Genomic DNA, 17,535 nt, shown 5'->3' with positions numbered 1-17,535 from the left:
TTTAATTTATCATTAAAATTACTTTTTTATTCACTAATCACATCTACTAACAATCTTCCATTTGAAATTTATTATAAAAGTGTGTTAAAAATATGGTGTACACAATAAGTGACACATTGGACCTGCTGATCTCCCATCAGGCTAGTCAAAGACTCTTTAGTCAACAATTTTTTTTTTTTTTTTTTAACTTTAGTCAACAGTTTTATAAATAAAAAATAACCGTTCAATGTTATTGGTCGGTGACTTTCACATGGGTGAGTGAATCACTGTCCCTTTACCTATATAGTAATATACTAATATATATACAGTTCCGCAGCGTATCGCTACCGCCATTTATCACAAATCTAAAGAACTCTTTGCGAAAACTAGGGTTTTGAGGTTCTGATCCCTCTGATTTCCAGCCATGGGAGGAGGCAACGCCCAAAAGTCGAAGATGGCACGCGAGAAGAACTTGGAGAAGGCAAAGGCTGCTGGCAAGGGTAAATTTTCATCCTCTCTTCCTCACTTTTTCTCAAATTTCCGTTTGTGGTCTGAGAATGTGACTCGGAAAATCAAAGAAAATTAGACTTCTTTTATGTCTGAATTCTCATCTTTTGAAACAAGGACCTTAAGTTTTCAGATCATAAACGAACCACACGGTTTTAATTGAGGTGGGTTTTTTCTGGGTAATCGAGATAATATAAAAAATTAGATAATCCGCAGCCAAACGGAGCTTTAACAAAAAAATAAAAAATAATCTATTTAGGGTCTTTAAAAATTACATGTCAAGGATCTTGTTGTGCTTAATTTGGATTATCTTACTGATTTTCTCAGGAAGTCAGCTAGAATCAAACAAGAAGGCGATGACAATCCAGGTATTCTTGAATGTTTCATACATTTGATATATCAAAATTTTGGTTGGTAACTGTGTTGAGTTTGCTTTATTGTGTGCAAGTGTAACTACGGAAATTGAGATTTGTTGAAGTATTATTTTGAGAGAAGGGAATATGATTAGGAATTGGGTATCAGGGAATTTAAGATCGGTGTCTGCCAATATAGTTAGCTAATTTAGAACCCCATATAGTAGATGAGGGCATACATGATCCATCCCTGGATGGATGGCCGATACTCATATGTATATGTTACTAATATGTATATGTTTGAATGAGAGGTTAACTCATATGTATGGCCGATACTCAATATAGTTACTAATATGTATATGTTTGAATGAGAGGTTAACTCAAAGTTTTTTCGTTTATTTTTGCCCTAAAAAAAGAAGTCCGAATGACAAACTGTCATGGATATGGTAGCTTGAATTTTAGGACAAGATGGCCCAAGTTCCTTCGATGGAGGAGGAATTTCACTCTACTGCTATTGATGTTGCAGTATCATTCAAACCATTTATAAGTAGTAACTTATTTGTTTTATTTATTTTTTATGATCAATAAATAAGTATTAGCAGGATGTTAGGTTGTTTTCTTGCAAATTGAAGACTCATCTGGAAATATGTAGTCAAAGCCAGAATCTTCTCTGATTAAATCCATACTATATTTGGAATGAGAGTTTCCTCAACTCAAGAAAGCAGTTTTACTTTATGTGGGAATTAGGTCAATGCATTATTTGGTTTACATTTTAAATATCCAAATGTTCTTTGTATCCAAAATCCAATGTTGGTCTCTGACTTCTAGGGACTCTTCCTGGTTGCGTGAGTTACTCATACTGATTTTGTTTAGCTAATGATTATTATGTGAGTGTTTAGGGTAGGGCATGTATTTCCTAAGAAACTGGTGTTCTCAGACCAATCAATCCAATTTTAGATCAAGATTTGTATCTTGGCTCACTTGAGTTAAGTTCTGCTTTTTGTACTATTTTTTAGTTGTTTGTTAGTTATAATATATTTTGGTGAATCTTGAATGCAGTGCAAGGTGTGCATGCAGACATTTATGTGCACCACATCAGAGGTGAAGTGCAGGGAACATGCAGGAGCAAAGCACCCCAAATCTGATGTTACTGCTTGCTTCCCCCATCTCAAAAATTGAATAAATTGATTGGAGAGAACATCCTAGAGACATGTCAAGAAAATCATCTTCTCATATTAAAGCTTTCTACTTTAATTCCAATGAGTCCTAACAATCATGGTTGCTTTCTGCATATTGTATAATTTGTGTGCTTGAGAGAGTGAGAGTGGTTGATACTTGTTTCCTTTTATTAAAAGTGAAACTCAATGTTTTATTATATTATGAAGTATCAAGGCCATTGGTCATGAAAGCTTGTTTAGTTATAATGTCCTTGATTATGAATATAAATGCCCTTGCTTATGTTGAAAGAGTTGTCTTACTTGGCCCATTGACCAAGTGCTTGCATTGGATCCAAATATTTTCCAATTGCGAATCTGACTTCGGAAGGTCTAAAGGAGTAAAAACGGGGTGATGTTATCGAAATGGCAGGATTTCGATGGCTGCAGTAATACATGAAGTAGTTTTCTCTTGGGACATTGCTTCCCTTTGGAAACAGCTTGAAACAATTGGTATTCAGTTTTCTTTTCTCTAGTATCTAATGGATAGTTAATTACCTTTTTAGTCATAACTATAAGAAAAATTGAAACCATTGCTTTTTAGTGTTCAATTGCGATTCAAATTGTCATGGTAGTTAGGAGACGACCTCAATTCACGAAATGATTGGTTTGGAGGGTACTTAATTTTCATATCTCAACACTCAAATCTCATCACTCTAACTCATTACCCAATTCTCGTATTTGTAGCTCAAAAATTTCCCAAAACTGTACTGGCAATGTGTGTTTTTTTTTTTTGAGAAACACTTGCAATGTGTTTGAATGGACATTCTTAGTGGGTTTTATTTTTTAAATTCAAAACTTAACGTTAAGCAAAGTTGTGGGATCCATGAAATTTAGTGCTTTGCAAAATGCACATAATGGCTAAATTGAGTATCTGTGTAGACATTCTCTCTTCACTTCACAACCTATTCACATCTCTTTATCTGTTTTAAGTGCTTTGCAAAATGCACATAATGGCTAAATTGAGTATCTGTGTAGACATTCTCTCTTCACTTCACAACCTATTCACATCTCGGCCTTTCTTTCTTCACCCTCCTTTTCCTCTCACTTTACCTCTGTCGCTCCTCTTCCTCTTATTATGGTTTAATCCATTATCCGGTAGTGCACTAAAGGAGTTCTCCATTTCCCTTTCGGCTTCATGTTTGAAATCTGGAGTATAAACCGTCAAGAAGCTTGAGCCCAAGTTCGAATACAACCCATGATCCAAAACAGCTCTCTCTCTCTCTCTCTCTCTCTCTCTCTCAAAGTTGTTGCCTGGCTAATGATGGATGAAGTTTCTGTATATCTTGCTTGGGTTTTGTGATTATGGGTTGTGATTTTTATTCCTCATTGATCTGAATTGTAGATGAGGACCCACAGCTTGAGATCTTCTTTTAGAAGAGAGACCCACGGCTTCTTGCAACCAAAGGAGATAAGATACCACTACAACCTTCACAACACACACAGACACCCAAGAGCAGAGACTGAAGCTACAGATTTTGCAAAACCGAGATATGAAGAAGAAGAAGAGGGAGATCTTCTTCACTACTTCGGATGCATGAGCTTTTAGAGATGTTGAACTCACTTTTTTGGAATCATAGTAAAATGGAAACCAAAACAAACGTTAAGGGAAGGTGAAAGTAAAGGAAAAGTAAGGGAAAAACAAAAGGGTGGTACTTGCACAATGAAAGAGCTGTTGGTCATCAATTAGTGCTTTACACTTGATAGGGATAATACATATGAGTGGGACTCATTTAGTTGAGCGATATTACTTTTAGTTGAGCGAAATTACAAAATTGTCACGGTAACTATTTTTTCATAATTTGAAAATAACAAAAAGATGTTCTCAGTTTTTATAACTCTACTCAATTTTTTTGGAAATTGAGAAAGAAAATCAAGTCAAATAGCTGTAATGAATGTAAGCTGCACAAAAAATGAGTTATGGGTTATGGAAATTGAGTGATGAAAATCACTTTAACCAAACATGGTTGACTCCTACTCAACCTCCTCCAAGAAGCTACACTAGAACCAGTTATGAATGCCCACCCAGCATGCCTGTGTATGTTACTTGTTAACGGTTAAGGTGTGGAATTTGTGTCCGAAGCATTTGGTCGTGGAAGATACAACGTCGCCCATAACCTTCTGTCTTGGATACTAGAAACAAAAAAATTCACAAAAAACTTGCAAGTTTTTCTTAAGTATTATTACCTGCGTAAAGGTATCTGCTTGGTTAAGGGGTGGAGTGATTGCTTTGTAAGGTTTTAAATTTTCTCATACCTGTCTCTTTATGTTGATTTTTTAAAAATTATTTTGCCCCACGTTGAGTGCAGATATGATCAACTGAATTAACTTTTAAAAATTATTTTGCCCCACGTTGAGTGCAGATATGATCAACTGAATTAACTTGACATAGGTGTATTAACTGATTTAAACAAAATAAAATGTGATATTTTTTAAACCACAAGTAAACAAAATAAAAATGATCCTAATCTTCATTAAATTATAATTTATTAGAAACGATTACTTATCTAAGTAATCTTATTTCGCAACGTCAACGATATTATCACCAATATTATTATTATTTTTGTTTGGGTGGGGGGAATGGCTAGGAGGGATGCACATCCACGGAAAATACGTTTATATGCAAGTGCACTCCATAGACCATAGTCCCTGCAACGCTATTGAAGATTTTTATTCTATTTTATTTTTCTTTCCGAGGAACTGCAATGCGATTGATTTGGCCCAACCAAAGATCACAATTTTAGTCACAATAAAAGGCCAATTAATTCTGCTCCAACTCAGTAAAACAAAAATTATTCAAGAATTTCTCTGCTTGCTGCCCCTACGCATGAAGGTAATAATGAAGGCCTCTCCTCTCCTTCCAAGCTTAGCTTGAAAACATACAGGGAAAAAAAAAGGCAAGAAAGAAGCCAGTGACGCTTACTGCTGGCATCACGTATCTAGCAGTATTTACTGACTGCGAGGGGCTGCAAGTGTAGCACTGAAAGTGCTTCAAGAAAGACAGTAATATAAAATTCTAAAATATCTGATATAAAACTAGAAGTTTGAAAACATTATGTTTTATTCAAACGTAACAGGAGACTTCAAAATCATTTTAGTAAAGAGCTCATACCCAAACTTGGCTGCCTATATCCCATGCGAGGTGGCTATAAATTTTTTAAGGGTTTATATAATACATATTCCAAATAACATGGACTCTAGTTTATACACAAGACTCCATTCAATCAGGCTATTGTGTCCGTATCCTGCTACTTTCTGCTGCCCTCACCTGTGAGAAATATGGATGTGCCTGCAGTACCAACACCAGAACAGCTACATGTTAGTATACCCAATAATAACAATTAGATTACCTACGTTATCAATCAATAGCTCACACACGGCTTCTTTATAATTAAACATAGAGATGAAGTTGAAGATGTGACTTCCATCAAGTGGAGAGAAACGAAGTAGAAGATGTGACTCCTATCAAGTCTACGGTTTTGTCTTGCAGAGAGATCTGCATGTCAGGCAAAGCTCAACTAAAGAGACAAATCTCATGAAAGCTTTATAAATTCTCTCCGACTTATATCCCTATGCCTGAGTTGAAAGCTTTAAGTGCTCAACCAATGCTCTTGGATGATTGTCGGACAGTGTGGGCCAATCTAAGTTGAGTAGCTAATTAAAATCTAAGTACTAGAATACATTAACACAACAACTGTTGCATCACCATACAATGAATTGCACCAAGTACTATCACACCTCTAACCATCCATGTGCACTAATCTCATAATATTGAACATAACACAAGTAATGTACACCAACTTCTGAGGCCAATAAAGAGGGCATATGTACCACCCCTGAGTACCCTCTACCGCCCAACCACTAGAAAGTTCCCAAGGCCTGTTTGGAGTGCAAAGTTCAGAACCATAGCTGGTTTGAATTTGGGGGGTGAATGATTAATTATGACTTGTAAAGCCCAAAAAAAAAAATGCTGCCCCCCAGATATTGAGGCAAAACACTACAAATATGGTTAAAATATTTGTAGCATGTCATGCAGCACTATAATTAATTCGAAAAAGAACAATGTTTTGTGTTGATGGAAGGTTGGAGAGGGAAAGAGGGGGTGGGGGGGCTTGACACATCAGAGGGAGAAGTTACAAAGAAAAATAACTACTTTCTCACCCTAAGCAACAAGAAAAACACTCCTGCAAACATATACTACTTTCCTCTTGCATGGGGTGCAATGTTAAACATGAATAAATCCATGGGAGGCATGAGTTATGTAGTCAATTTATATTAACAAAGAAAAATAAATTAAAGAAAGAGTGAGCATCGCCAAAGCCATTTTTTGGTTGAACTATAAGACAGATACAATTAGTGAAGCAGCTCAAGTAGGATTACCATGGCTTCCCTAGCAGTTAGCCTGTCCTGATGATCATACCGTAGGAGCTTATCAAGAAAATCAATGGCCTGCATCAAATACAAGTTAAAAAATCAACCAATAACAGTACTACTAGTGATGAGCTAAAATTTAATACACCTAAAAGAACAGAAGAAAAAAACCTCAGGAGAAACTAGATGCTGATTATCTGCATTAATAAATTTGGACCATGGCTTCCTGCTGTGCCTGCAGAAGAAGGTACCAACACATTAAAAAGTGGGGGGCGTAACTACTTTAAGGTTGCATGAATTGATTAACTTAATAAAGGGATTTTTTTGATAATTGGTAACTTAAACATGCACCAATGGGACTTTTACACAATAACAGAGAGTTGACTCCAGAAAGGTGAAATCATTCAAACTTACCTCCCAACAAGTGCATCAAGTTGAGGATCAAGCTCTAAATGATACTTATTCAGATACGCATTTAACTCATCAGTCCCAAGTACCTGGAAAGCAAGCCACTAAAATTCATGCAGAAATTCTTCTGGGGAAAGAAACGTATTATACTAGAAAATATATTTTCTCATCAGTCCCAAGTACTGTAGGAGCTTTTCATAATAATTCTAATGTATCCACAGAAAAGACAGTGAACAGTATTAATAAACACAGTAGTTAATAATTTTTCTTATTAAAAATACATGTTATGTTTCCCATGTGACACAAATCTCTCTCTCTCTCTCTCTCTCAATGCGAGTGTGTAACAGAGATATCACAGAATAATAAATTATTGTCTATATATATAATAAATTTAAGATTCCTGCCAAATTAGAATAAGTGCTACCTTTGCAATTTTGACAAGTTGATCATGGTTGTCATGACCATAAAAGAATGGCTCCTTGCGGAATATCTGCATAAGCAGCAAGAATAGTAAGCAAGAAACTATATAATCCTCTTCTCTAACAGCTATTGCACAAGCACCTAAACAACTACATGCAGTTTAAATTGCATTTTACATGACTTAATACCAGAGGTATTCTACATAAAATATTCTTACCATTCCAGCAAACATGCAGCCAAGGCTCCACATGTCTAAAGAATAGTCATAGTCTTGCAAATCAACAAGTAGTTCAGGCCCCTTAAAGTATCTGAAAAACAAGGAAAGTTAATGCTCAAATACTTTCAGACAGATGAATTTTCAAAATTTGAAGGAAAACAGCTTAAAATGTAATATGCCTTCAAACACTTTTTTTTTTTAAGCATGTAAACCACCCTCTGATCTGTAGATGCAAACACAACATCATGAACTGATGCTATTGTTGGTTATGGACAGTCAAACTTATACACTACAATTCTGTTTATGTGTGTCCGCATAAGTAGGCTTTATAAAAGGATGTATGTTCAACTTTCAAGCAACTGTAGGTAAAATCTACTAAATTCCAAACTTTTGAAGCGGTTTGTAATAAGCATTCTATTCAAGATATTCTCCACATGTTCACGAGTACGAAATAGGTTTGGACACAAGCAGACACCATATCCTGCAGCAAAATGTTATACAAAGCAATCTAATGAAAAATTATCACACATATCAGTAGATGTAACTTTCAACAGACACATGTTTCAATAAGACTTAGGTCCACATGTATTCGGAGCATTACCTCGAAGCCACACGAACATTATATTCCTTGCCAGGATGGTAAAACTCAGCAAGACCCCAGTCTATCAAGCGAAGTTTCCGCAACTCATGGTCTATCATAACATTATGAGGCTTCACATCTCTGTGCATTATTCCTTGTGAATGGCAGTAATCTAATGCCTGCAGTTTAAAGTTAAGAGAACTAATTTGGCAATAAAAAAATGCATTTAAAACACCACATTACCTCAAGTAAGCAATGGATTTACCAGCAAGAATCATAAATAAGATTTAAGTATAAAAAAGAATAATTGCGTTGAAGGCAGAAAGAAGATATAGTAGATATGCAATTTTTAATAGATTCAATGCATAAATCACCTTGAGAAGCTCATATATGTAGTAGCGTATGTCATAATCAGTCAATGTGGGGTACAGAACTTTGAAATCTGTACTGTTCACATACTCAAATATCAAGCTAGGCGTTTTTGAGTGCTGATCTCTGACAATATCAAGAAGCTTGACAATATTTGGACCCCCACAAAGGTTCTGAAGTATTTTTATCTCTCTCTTTATCTGCACAAAGATCAATAGAAATCTCACGCTTAACCCTTAATTAATATCCGATTAAATTTACAGCAAAGACCCAAATGAACAGCCAAAAAGACGGAGCAACCAAACAGAATATCTGAAGTAATAAAACGATAAATGACCATCTATTCCAACAATATATCTTTCCTCTCTCATTTGGGAAAATTGATATTGTAAATCCAACATCATAACCAACTCAAACAGAGCACCACATATTTTCAAAGTAATTCTCTGGAAAACAGCCAAGCTAACTCATCAAATATAAAGTAAAAATTAAAATCCACCTTCTTTTTCTTAACAGGCTTGAGGATCTTGATTATGCACCGCTCACTGCTATTGACATTTATGCCCTCGAAAACCTCACTGTATTTTCCCCTTCCAACTTTCCGAACAACCTCATAATCATCTTGATCACTGAAAAATAACCCAGAAAAATTTTCTCAAAAAACCAGGAAATCACTAATGTGACAATACACACATTAAAAAAAAATTAAAGCTGCTTTGGCATTAACTCAAAGCCCCAAGAAACAAGTGAACAACGTTAAGTCAATAATCACTCCCATCTCGAACCGAAAGACACTAATCTTACAACTAAAAACTTACTCTACTGCCAAAAATTTTAAATGGCTTTATTTTTATAAAAACAAAGCCAAAGTTTTGACTAAGGCTCAGTTATTGTTTTATTAAAACAATAATAAAAATTTTACATATAAAAAAAAAAAATTGTATCCATTCCCTACATATTCGATGTGATCCTTGATCAGGTTTTCTCACTTTATATCATTAAAATCAGGGAATCCAATCGAGCTAAGTGATGCTACTTAATCAAAGAAACTAAAAACCTTACTTTCTGTTTGGTAGCTAAGAAAAGTGAAGGAAAGAAAAGAACAATAAAAAAGGGATCTTTACTACATAACTAATAAAAAATTAGATGCTGAACCTTACTAAGCTAAAAGCCATAATATTTTTAGTCCCAAAATTATTCTCAGCTAATAAATAAAGCAGCATGGGATATATAATCCCCAATCAAATAAAAAATTTAGGGTTAAGAAAATTAATTTAAATACCCCCATTGAACGGCGAGAGACTCGTAATCCCAGTACTCTTTGGGACGAACGACATTGATATCGGCGTAAACTCGGGCTTTCGACATGGGTCGGCGATTCGAACCGGAGATCTCGACGAGTTTTGTGGTATTGGAGGTGAGGATGATGATGTGGCTGTGGCTGTGGCTGTGGCTGTGGCTGTGAGTGTGAGGAAGGGGGTGGTGGGAGTGAGGGGTGCGCGGGATAGGAGGGTGCGCCACCGGCACACGGAAGGCAAGGAGGGCGCACAGTAGTAGCAAGAGGCGAGAAAGGAGGAGCAGTACTGCTGGATTGTTGGTGTTGGTGTGGGGGTGCTGTAGCGTATCTAGCATGTGACACTACACCACCACTCCATTTACTTACCACGTTGCGCAATAAGCTGCGTTCTTACTTCTTTTTATGTGCGAGTCTGGGTTTGTTTGGTTTTGTTAATACATGGGTAAAAAGTTGCAAATTACCTAAAATTGGAAAAAATGTACTCTGTTTCGCTTGTATGGTTCTTCTTGCTCATAGCTGAGTAGATTTCAGTGGGTACTACAAGCTGTGAGTAGGAAAAATCATACACCCGAAACAGGATAAATTGGTGAATTTTTAGATTTTATATCATAAAATTTTAAAATTTAGATTTTATTCCTAAAATTTGAGTGTTTGAATTTTCTTAACATTTTAGAATTTAAATTTTATCTGATAAAGTTTGAAAGTGTTTAGATTTTACACTCTAAATTCTGGAAATACTCTTGAAATTTATGGGATAAAATTCAAATTCTAAAATGTGAAAGTCTAAAATCCAAATTTTAAAACGTTAAAGTCTAAAATGAAGTAAAATCTAAATTCTGAAATTTCAAGTGATAAAATTCAAACAACTAAACTGGTATAATTGAAATTTTCCCAAAGAGTAAATAGGGTTAAGTAATAACAATATTTATCCAGGGTTGGGGATTATTGGGGTATGGTGTCCAGTTCTAATGAGATTGAGAATCTGATGGCGTGGCAACTGGTTTTTGGTTCAAGGAGTAGCTTTAGATACTCTAGATTGAAGGCAGGTCAAGTTGAATATTCTTTTCACCACTTTCAAATTTCAATTACGAGAAATGAGGTGTCCATAATATTTTCACAACAAATTTTAAGTGGCTGGTTGTTATTGGTTGTTATTATTAGGGTAAAAAAGTAATCTTAGTATTATGTTTAAATTTGAACTAATAACAACTAGCCACCTATGATTTGTTGTGAAGATGTTATAAAAATATTGTGAACGTAACATTTTTCAATGACAACCTTTCCTGAACAAATTGATAAAAATAGTAGGCTAGCAGATAATTTTGTTTTTGTTAGCATTGAAAAGGAAAGACCCTAAGATATCGGTATTATTTCATTATAACCATTTTGGATAATATTTATTTTACCCGTCAAAATGGGACCTAATTTTATTTTGAGAAGGAAAATTCCCAATCAAACATCTTTCGGTCAATGAAGTCATTCAGGTGGTGAATGGAACGATGGAAGAGTAGCGTTAAGCACCTTAAATAAATTTCAAACAGGTCTGACTAATACCATTAGTTACTTCTTCTTCTTTTTTAATCTTATTTTTTAAGGTACCATTAGAGTTTGAAAAATGCCACTACTTCATTGCAAGGATAGTTTATGGATGTTTCTCAAAAATAAAAAATAAAAACGTTTATGGACTGTTTGATTAAGAAAAAATCTAAAAAATTACATTTTACCACTTTAAATTATACTCTATAATATACTTTGCACCCTAAAATTTTCAAATTCACTTTTTACACTCTAAACTATGACCCTTATTACATTTTACACTATGACATTAAGTTTTATATTAATTTGGACAAAAATTCAAAGTCTAGGATGAAAAATATAATTAGAAGTATAGTTTAGAGTAGTAAAAAATAGTTTCTTGTTTTTAAGGAATTGAAAAGAAGGGCAATTAAGTCTTTTCACATTGTGCCGTATTTTTATCCAGGTTAACAACAAACTTGATATCGAGGTGCAAAGTGTAATAAAGATCATAGTTTAGGATGCAAAAAATGTATTAAAAAAGTTTAGGTGTTTTTTGGTTAAAGAAAAAAGTAGGTGTATTTTGTATTCGTTTTCAGTTTTTTGTGGCATCCACTACTAAAATACTTGTTTGGTTTAAGGATTCGTATTCAGTTTTCAGATTCAATATCCTAAAATTTGGATTTGAATACAAAGAATGAAAACACATTTTGGTACATAGTGTAATTGAGGGTATTGTTTAGAGTGATAAAGTGTAATTTTTCCAAAAAAAAATCATAAGTTAACTTCATTTGGAAGTCAGAATGCAAAGCAACCTTTTGACTCGATGCATTGGTGTATCAACAGCTTCACAGCCAGAAAAATTCCATTTCCCATAAGAAACAATCCTGGAAGTTTAATGAATTAAACCTTATCAACTAACAGTATCAAAAATCTATAATTGTATCACCCCGTTGAGATATATTCGAACTGGATCTTCTACAAAGTTGGTGGCAAGTCTATCTCTAATTTGTAAATAGGGTAAAGGCTGAAGAGAATTATAAAATTACTTTCACCCTTATGTTACATTGGATTCATACTACAGCTTTAGGTTGGATTTGCTCAAAATCAAATACCTCAAACATGAGGCGTCTTACATCAGGCTTCCCATAAACAGCATATGAAAGCCCATGAAGGGATTGTTGAACTGCAGTTGTAGCTGGATTCCTCATTTTTCGATTATGTTCGAATTTCTCTTGAACATCTTCAGCATAGATGACAAAGCGATGGAGATGCTTGTCCCTCAAATACCTCCCGCAGAACTTGTTCATAAGAGTACGCCGGTGTCTCTCCTGTAGCCATAATCCAGGAGCATCTAAATGCTTCATCAACAGCCTCTCGGCCATCACGAGATCCTAAAGAAAGCAAAAACAGACAGTTATCAAAATGTCTGATTTCCACACTAAGGGGAAATAAAAATTTGGATTGTGCTTTTAAATTGAGAAATAATGCATTTGTCTCTATCCAGAGGCCAGAGAACAGCTGCACCAATGCAGTAAAATTTTATTACCTGGATCTTTTGCCCAAGATATTCTAGGCGCTCATAGCAAAAGCGAGGATGCTCAAACTTGTGTTTTGATGGATGAAGAAAACAAAGCTGTTTTTCAGAGAGGAATTAAATGACACGTCAGGAGACAAGGGCTAGGCAAAATTTCAAATATATCAGACAATTAATAAATATATATTTGATATAAGGATGTATATGAAAATTAAATGAAGGAGACTTCAAAACTGTATATATCAAAAGATACCAAGTAGCAATTCTAATTTATAAACAAATCTTGATAATTTGGGGTTCATGTGTCTGGGAGCAGGTTGGTTCACTAAATGCTGCACCAAGTGTACCCTAGTGAACTTTACATGTGTAATCAAAAGTATGGTAATGATCATAAAAGAAGAAAACCAACATATAAGATACCAATCAAGTCAATTTCATCTATGAGCATGTTGGCTTACAAAATACTTTTTCTTAATATGTGAATTTTGATCCTAAGAAGAGGGATAAGGGGAGATTCAAACTAATGACCTCTAGTTCATGAGATATGATCCCTATCCAATTGTGCTATCCCTTAGAGTTTACATAATTTTCTTTTCTAACTTTTCTTGATACTACAACATATGCAACAATCAATAGGTGATAACAATATGTGGTTTTGAGGAGGAAAAGGAGAAGTAGAATGATAGGCAGCAAAAGAACTACCTGTAGCCCAAGTCCAAGTTCAATGTTCCTTGCTTTAGTAATGTCTGGGATTCTATCTTCCATTTTTAAGGGGTACCCCAGTGCTCGCATGACTTGAGGTCTGCTCTCATAATCCCATATATTGCCTCTGAACCGATGCATGCCCGGTGGAACGCAAGCCCTGAAGAGCCTTGGGTGTGCAAAAAGAGCATCTTCTGGAGGCTGTGAAGGGGTGGGAAAAAAATTACAAGTGGACTCCTTCCAACAATGATAAGAATAAAATTTCCGCTATCCATTGAAATTCTGCAAGCAAATACTACCTAGACAGTCACTTTAATATCTGATCTCAAGAATTAGCCTGCAAAATTACTTTCCTTTTACATTTTTGATAATTCAATAGTTGAGGGTGGGGAATTTAAACCTGGACATCACCGTGGAAACACTAGGAGGTACCAGTTGAACTAATAGACTCTCAACAAATTACTTCCCTTTTACTATCCGAAAAACAATGTCCCCCACACATCCAAATCAAGAAACTTTTTATTTATTTATTGGATAAGTCCGAATCAAGAAACTTGTCCAGTCTAAAACAGCTAGTCCCAAATTTATTTCTGTCAAGCTTGGGTGTGCCAAGTGTGTCACTGAGCACAAAACTAGATTCTTGTGTTTACTATTTAATGGAGAAATATCATAAACAAATCATAGAAAAGCAAATTAGAGCTTGCCTTATAAGCTGCAACCTCTTGCCAACTGAGCTTTTTGCCTTCAAATTCAACAGAGACATAATCTACATCTTCAAGTTGTCTTCGTTCTCTTGGTTGGCAGTCCTCAGCTTCTGGGTCCATGCCAAATACTTCAAAAAGAACACGATATACTTCTGGCATACCAAAACACAAATATATTGCCCCAAACAAAGCCCAGAAGACAGACCTGCTCATAACATAAAAATATTAGAACTCAAATGTGTTCTGCTCATCAATTATGATTTTCTTAACTTAAAAAAAAAAGTGTCCTGCCTGTTAGTTACGAATTCTCATGATACTAAGCATATCCATTACACTAAATAATTTTACAACAGAAAATAGCAAAGTTATAGTTGATGCAATTATGATCCAGTGCAGGGAGGTAAGATGTTCCTCAGATGGGTTTATACAATTTTTTTTAATTCATTAGCACTGAAGATCCTGACAATTGATAATCTTCACAAGAAGCATGTATTGATAATAGATTGGTGTTGTATTTGTAAAAGAGGTGGGGAATCTTTAGATCATCTACTACTTCACAGCAACTTGGCAACAGATATTTGGTCTTTTTTCTTTACATTGTTTGGGATAGTTTGGTGATGCCAAATCAGTGCTCATGGAGTGCTGACGAGGACGCCTTCATTGCCATAGAGCTGCTAAAGCTTGGCAAGCCATGCCGTTATGTGTTGTGGAATTTGTGGAGTGAAAGAAACCAGAGGGCCTTTGATGGAGTTCAACATCCTAATTTTGTAATCAAAGATTCTATATTACAATTACCTATCAAAAAAGAAAAGAAAAGATTCTATATTGCAATCCTTGTATGATTGGATACAAGCCGTGGGTGGCATCCCATTGATGTCTTTTGTTGATTTCATATATTCTCTCTTTGTCATTAGTATTCTTGGAAAATGGACTGCACATATTTATTCTGTGTCTTTCCCTTTTCCTTTTTCGATAAAACTTTCTTTGCCACCTATTGGTGGCTTTTGTTGATTTCATAGATCTAGTCCTCAGCAGTGAAGCACCGAGTTCTTACCAAAAAGCCTCTCACCATCGGTAAGTGCATGATGCATTACTTTTGTCACATTTGGTCCAATGTCACAGAAAACGGTCTCAGCAGCTATTTGAAAGAAGCAGTTACACAAATATTACCAATCTATTGACAAAGGCTTCCTTAGCCAAATAGAACATTCAGCTCTAAATCCATAGTAGTTAGTGCTGATGAGAAACAAGAGCTTTCATCATCAGTGTGATGAAAGAGAGTTCATCATGAACAGGTGAATAGCATAAAACGTGAGAGCCAATGGATGATGAGTGGTGACAAAAATGGGCAGAATCATGACACTTGGCATTGAAAACAAGAATGAAATAGAGAATCTTTCACCAATGGATGCATAGCATACTTAATAAAGGCATGCCAAGTTGGAAGGCAGGAATGCACATAATCTCTGAACCTAGCTGCAGTCATTAACTTGGTGCACACATAAATGACTTTTCTATTTTCAAAGTCAATGGCTCATTTCAATGAGCAAGTTTATACAATAGGACTTAAGGGCTCTCTTCCAAAGACGTTATTTCTCTCAATGATAAGAGTATAACATCATATGAATTTCTGATAAAGTGAAATATCATTGCCTCTTGTTGAGAACAAATCCATATAAAGCATTTTACAACATTAGCAACCAGAGAACATCAAAGCAAGAATTTTTAACATAAGCAACTTTAATCAGCACCCCCCATAACAAGGTGCACACATCAATAAAGCAATAACTAACAGAAGACCATTAAGAGTAAATATCTCAGAAATTCTAGCCAATGACACCTAACCTCCATCAGAATTATAACTGAGTCAAGGAGCAATCAGACGCTCATGGCAAGCCATGTTCAATACCATAATACCAATTACTGAAAAACATCTTGCACACATGTTTTCAATTCCAAACAAAATTTATTTTGTTCTTCCATTAGACATCTACTCAATTAACTACCAAATTGCTCAATCATTCTATTCTAAGTCCAAGAATTTAATCCAGACTAAAGAACAGAATGGAACTTACTTCACAGGCGGCTCGCGCTCCATCCTCTTCAACTTATCCACATCATCAAATGGAAACACCAAATTCTGCAAGCTCGCAGCTTTAATCCACTTGGGCAGGTGCTTCTTACCAATCAACGCATACACCCTCTCTCTCATCGGACCCGGCGATTCCCTCGGATACCTTTGCAAAAAAAACTCTGCCAGCGCCAATTCAAGCACATACTGCCCCAAGAACAGCAACCTGGTGTGCCCAGACCTCACGTGCCGCGCCTTCGTCCTCTCACCCGTGGGGTGCTGAAACGCCAAATACAACAATGTATCAAACTGTTTCGCCGGGTTATCATCCCCGAAATTTTCCGAGGGCTCCAGAGGGTACCCGAGAGCTTGCTTTGCCTCAAGCAAGTACTCATCCATCCAAGTCTTGTCAGCATTGTTAAGACGCGAAGACGGCAAGCAAGAACTCAACAATGGAAAGGCTTTGAGAGAGAGTTGAGGGCTATTGAGGAACCTCTCCGCTAATCTCTTGTCATCTAATGGGGGTCTCAGTATGAATTTCTTAGGGGGAAACTTTTTCTTCGGAGCAGTGCCTCTTTTACGCTCAGCTAGCTCTCTGAGGAGTCTCTGGGGACTGTTTTTGGGGAGCTCTTGTTGTGGCCCTTGTGGGTCTACCGCGACAGCGAAGATACGGTGATTTGGGCAAGTGGGGTTTGCGAATTTGAGATTTTTTGTGTGGATTTGGATGGGAAACGGAGAGAAGGATGATGAGAAAGAGTAATGGTTACATGGTGAGGATGTGGATGGGTTTGTGAAGTGTATGAAGGAAGAAGAAAGTTCCATCAGTAGGGAATGAAAGTGAGGAGTTGAAGTGAGGAGCTGAGCATTAATTAAGGAGTTCGAAGATATGAGAAATGGGGTATATGGGAGATTGGGTTTGAATTTGGTTTGGCATTGAAAGGATGAGTGGGAGGGTTTTTGTGTTTTCGTGAAGCAGGGTTTTGTGGGGTTTTGAGAGTGGTGGATAAGATGTTGGAGATAAAAGAAAGCGTGGCATAAGGGTAGCTCCGGTATAAGATATTTTAGACGATGCACGGTGACAGTTTGGGCGATGTAAACGACGCCGTGTCATAGTGTTAGCACTTACCACAACAGTCAACTGGATTTGTTGATGGATGAGTTCGTTAGACGGTCTGTCGTTTATTTAAAATGATGCCATCCTCGAGCCTTTGATATTGATACAACATGAGAACCACTGCTTAGAGAGGGGTAGTGTGTGAGTTCTAATTAACTAAATTTGTAAAATCTCTTA

General features: G+C 36.0%; 3 protein-coding genes across 3 annotated transcripts; 1 reads left to right on the top strand and 2 right to left on the bottom strand.

Moving 5' to 3' along the window:
- Positions 1-317: 317 nt before the first annotated feature.
- Positions 318-2,305, top strand: LOC142625697 (uncharacterized protein At2g23090). Its single transcript, XM_075799383.1, has 3 exons — positions 318-479; positions 814-854; positions 1,899-2,305. The coding sequence occupies exons 1-3, from the start codon at positions 404-406 to the stop codon at positions 2,016-2,018; spliced, it is 237 nt and encodes a 78-aa protein (XP_075655498.1). The 5' UTR covers positions 318-403; the 3' UTR covers positions 2,019-2,305.
- A 2,752-nt stretch (positions 2,306-5,057) lies between these two features.
- On the bottom strand, positions 5,058-10,159 carry LOC142624238 (casein kinase II subunit alpha-2). Its single transcript, XM_075797771.1, has 10 exons — positions 9,701-10,159; positions 8,918-9,047; positions 8,424-8,618; positions 8,071-8,228; positions 7,470-7,560; positions 7,257-7,322; positions 6,839-6,921; positions 6,596-6,659; positions 6,434-6,502; positions 5,058-5,342 (listed from the first exon to the last, which is right to left on the bottom strand). Exons 1-10 carry the CDS (start codon positions 10,048-10,050, stop codon positions 5,283-5,285), a joined length of 1,266 nt encoding a protein of 421 aa, XP_075653886.1. The 5' UTR covers positions 10,051-10,159; the 3' UTR covers positions 5,058-5,282.
- A 1,961-nt stretch (positions 10,160-12,120) lies between these two features.
- On the bottom strand, positions 12,121-17,251 carry LOC142626301 (ribonuclease III domain-containing protein RNC1, chloroplastic). The gene is made up of 5 exons (XM_075800118.1): positions 16,249-17,251; positions 14,174-14,378; positions 13,470-13,670; positions 12,780-12,866; positions 12,121-12,624 (listed from the first exon to the last, which is right to left on the bottom strand). Exons 1-5 carry the CDS (start codon positions 17,064-17,066, stop codon positions 12,304-12,306), a joined length of 1,632 nt encoding a protein of 543 aa, XP_075656233.1. The 5' UTR covers positions 17,067-17,251; the 3' UTR covers positions 12,121-12,303.
- Positions 17,252-17,535: the final 284 nt, after the last annotated feature.

Source organism: Castanea sativa, chromosome 2 (genome assembly GCF_040712315.1).
Source record: "Castanea sativa cultivar Marrone di Chiusa Pesio chromosome 2, ASM4071231v1".
NCBI lineage: Eukaryota > Viridiplantae > Streptophyta > Magnoliopsida > Fagales > Fagaceae > Castanea > Castanea sativa.
Note: the sequence above shows the minus strand (reverse complement) of the source record. Positions and strands in the feature narration are given on the sequence as shown.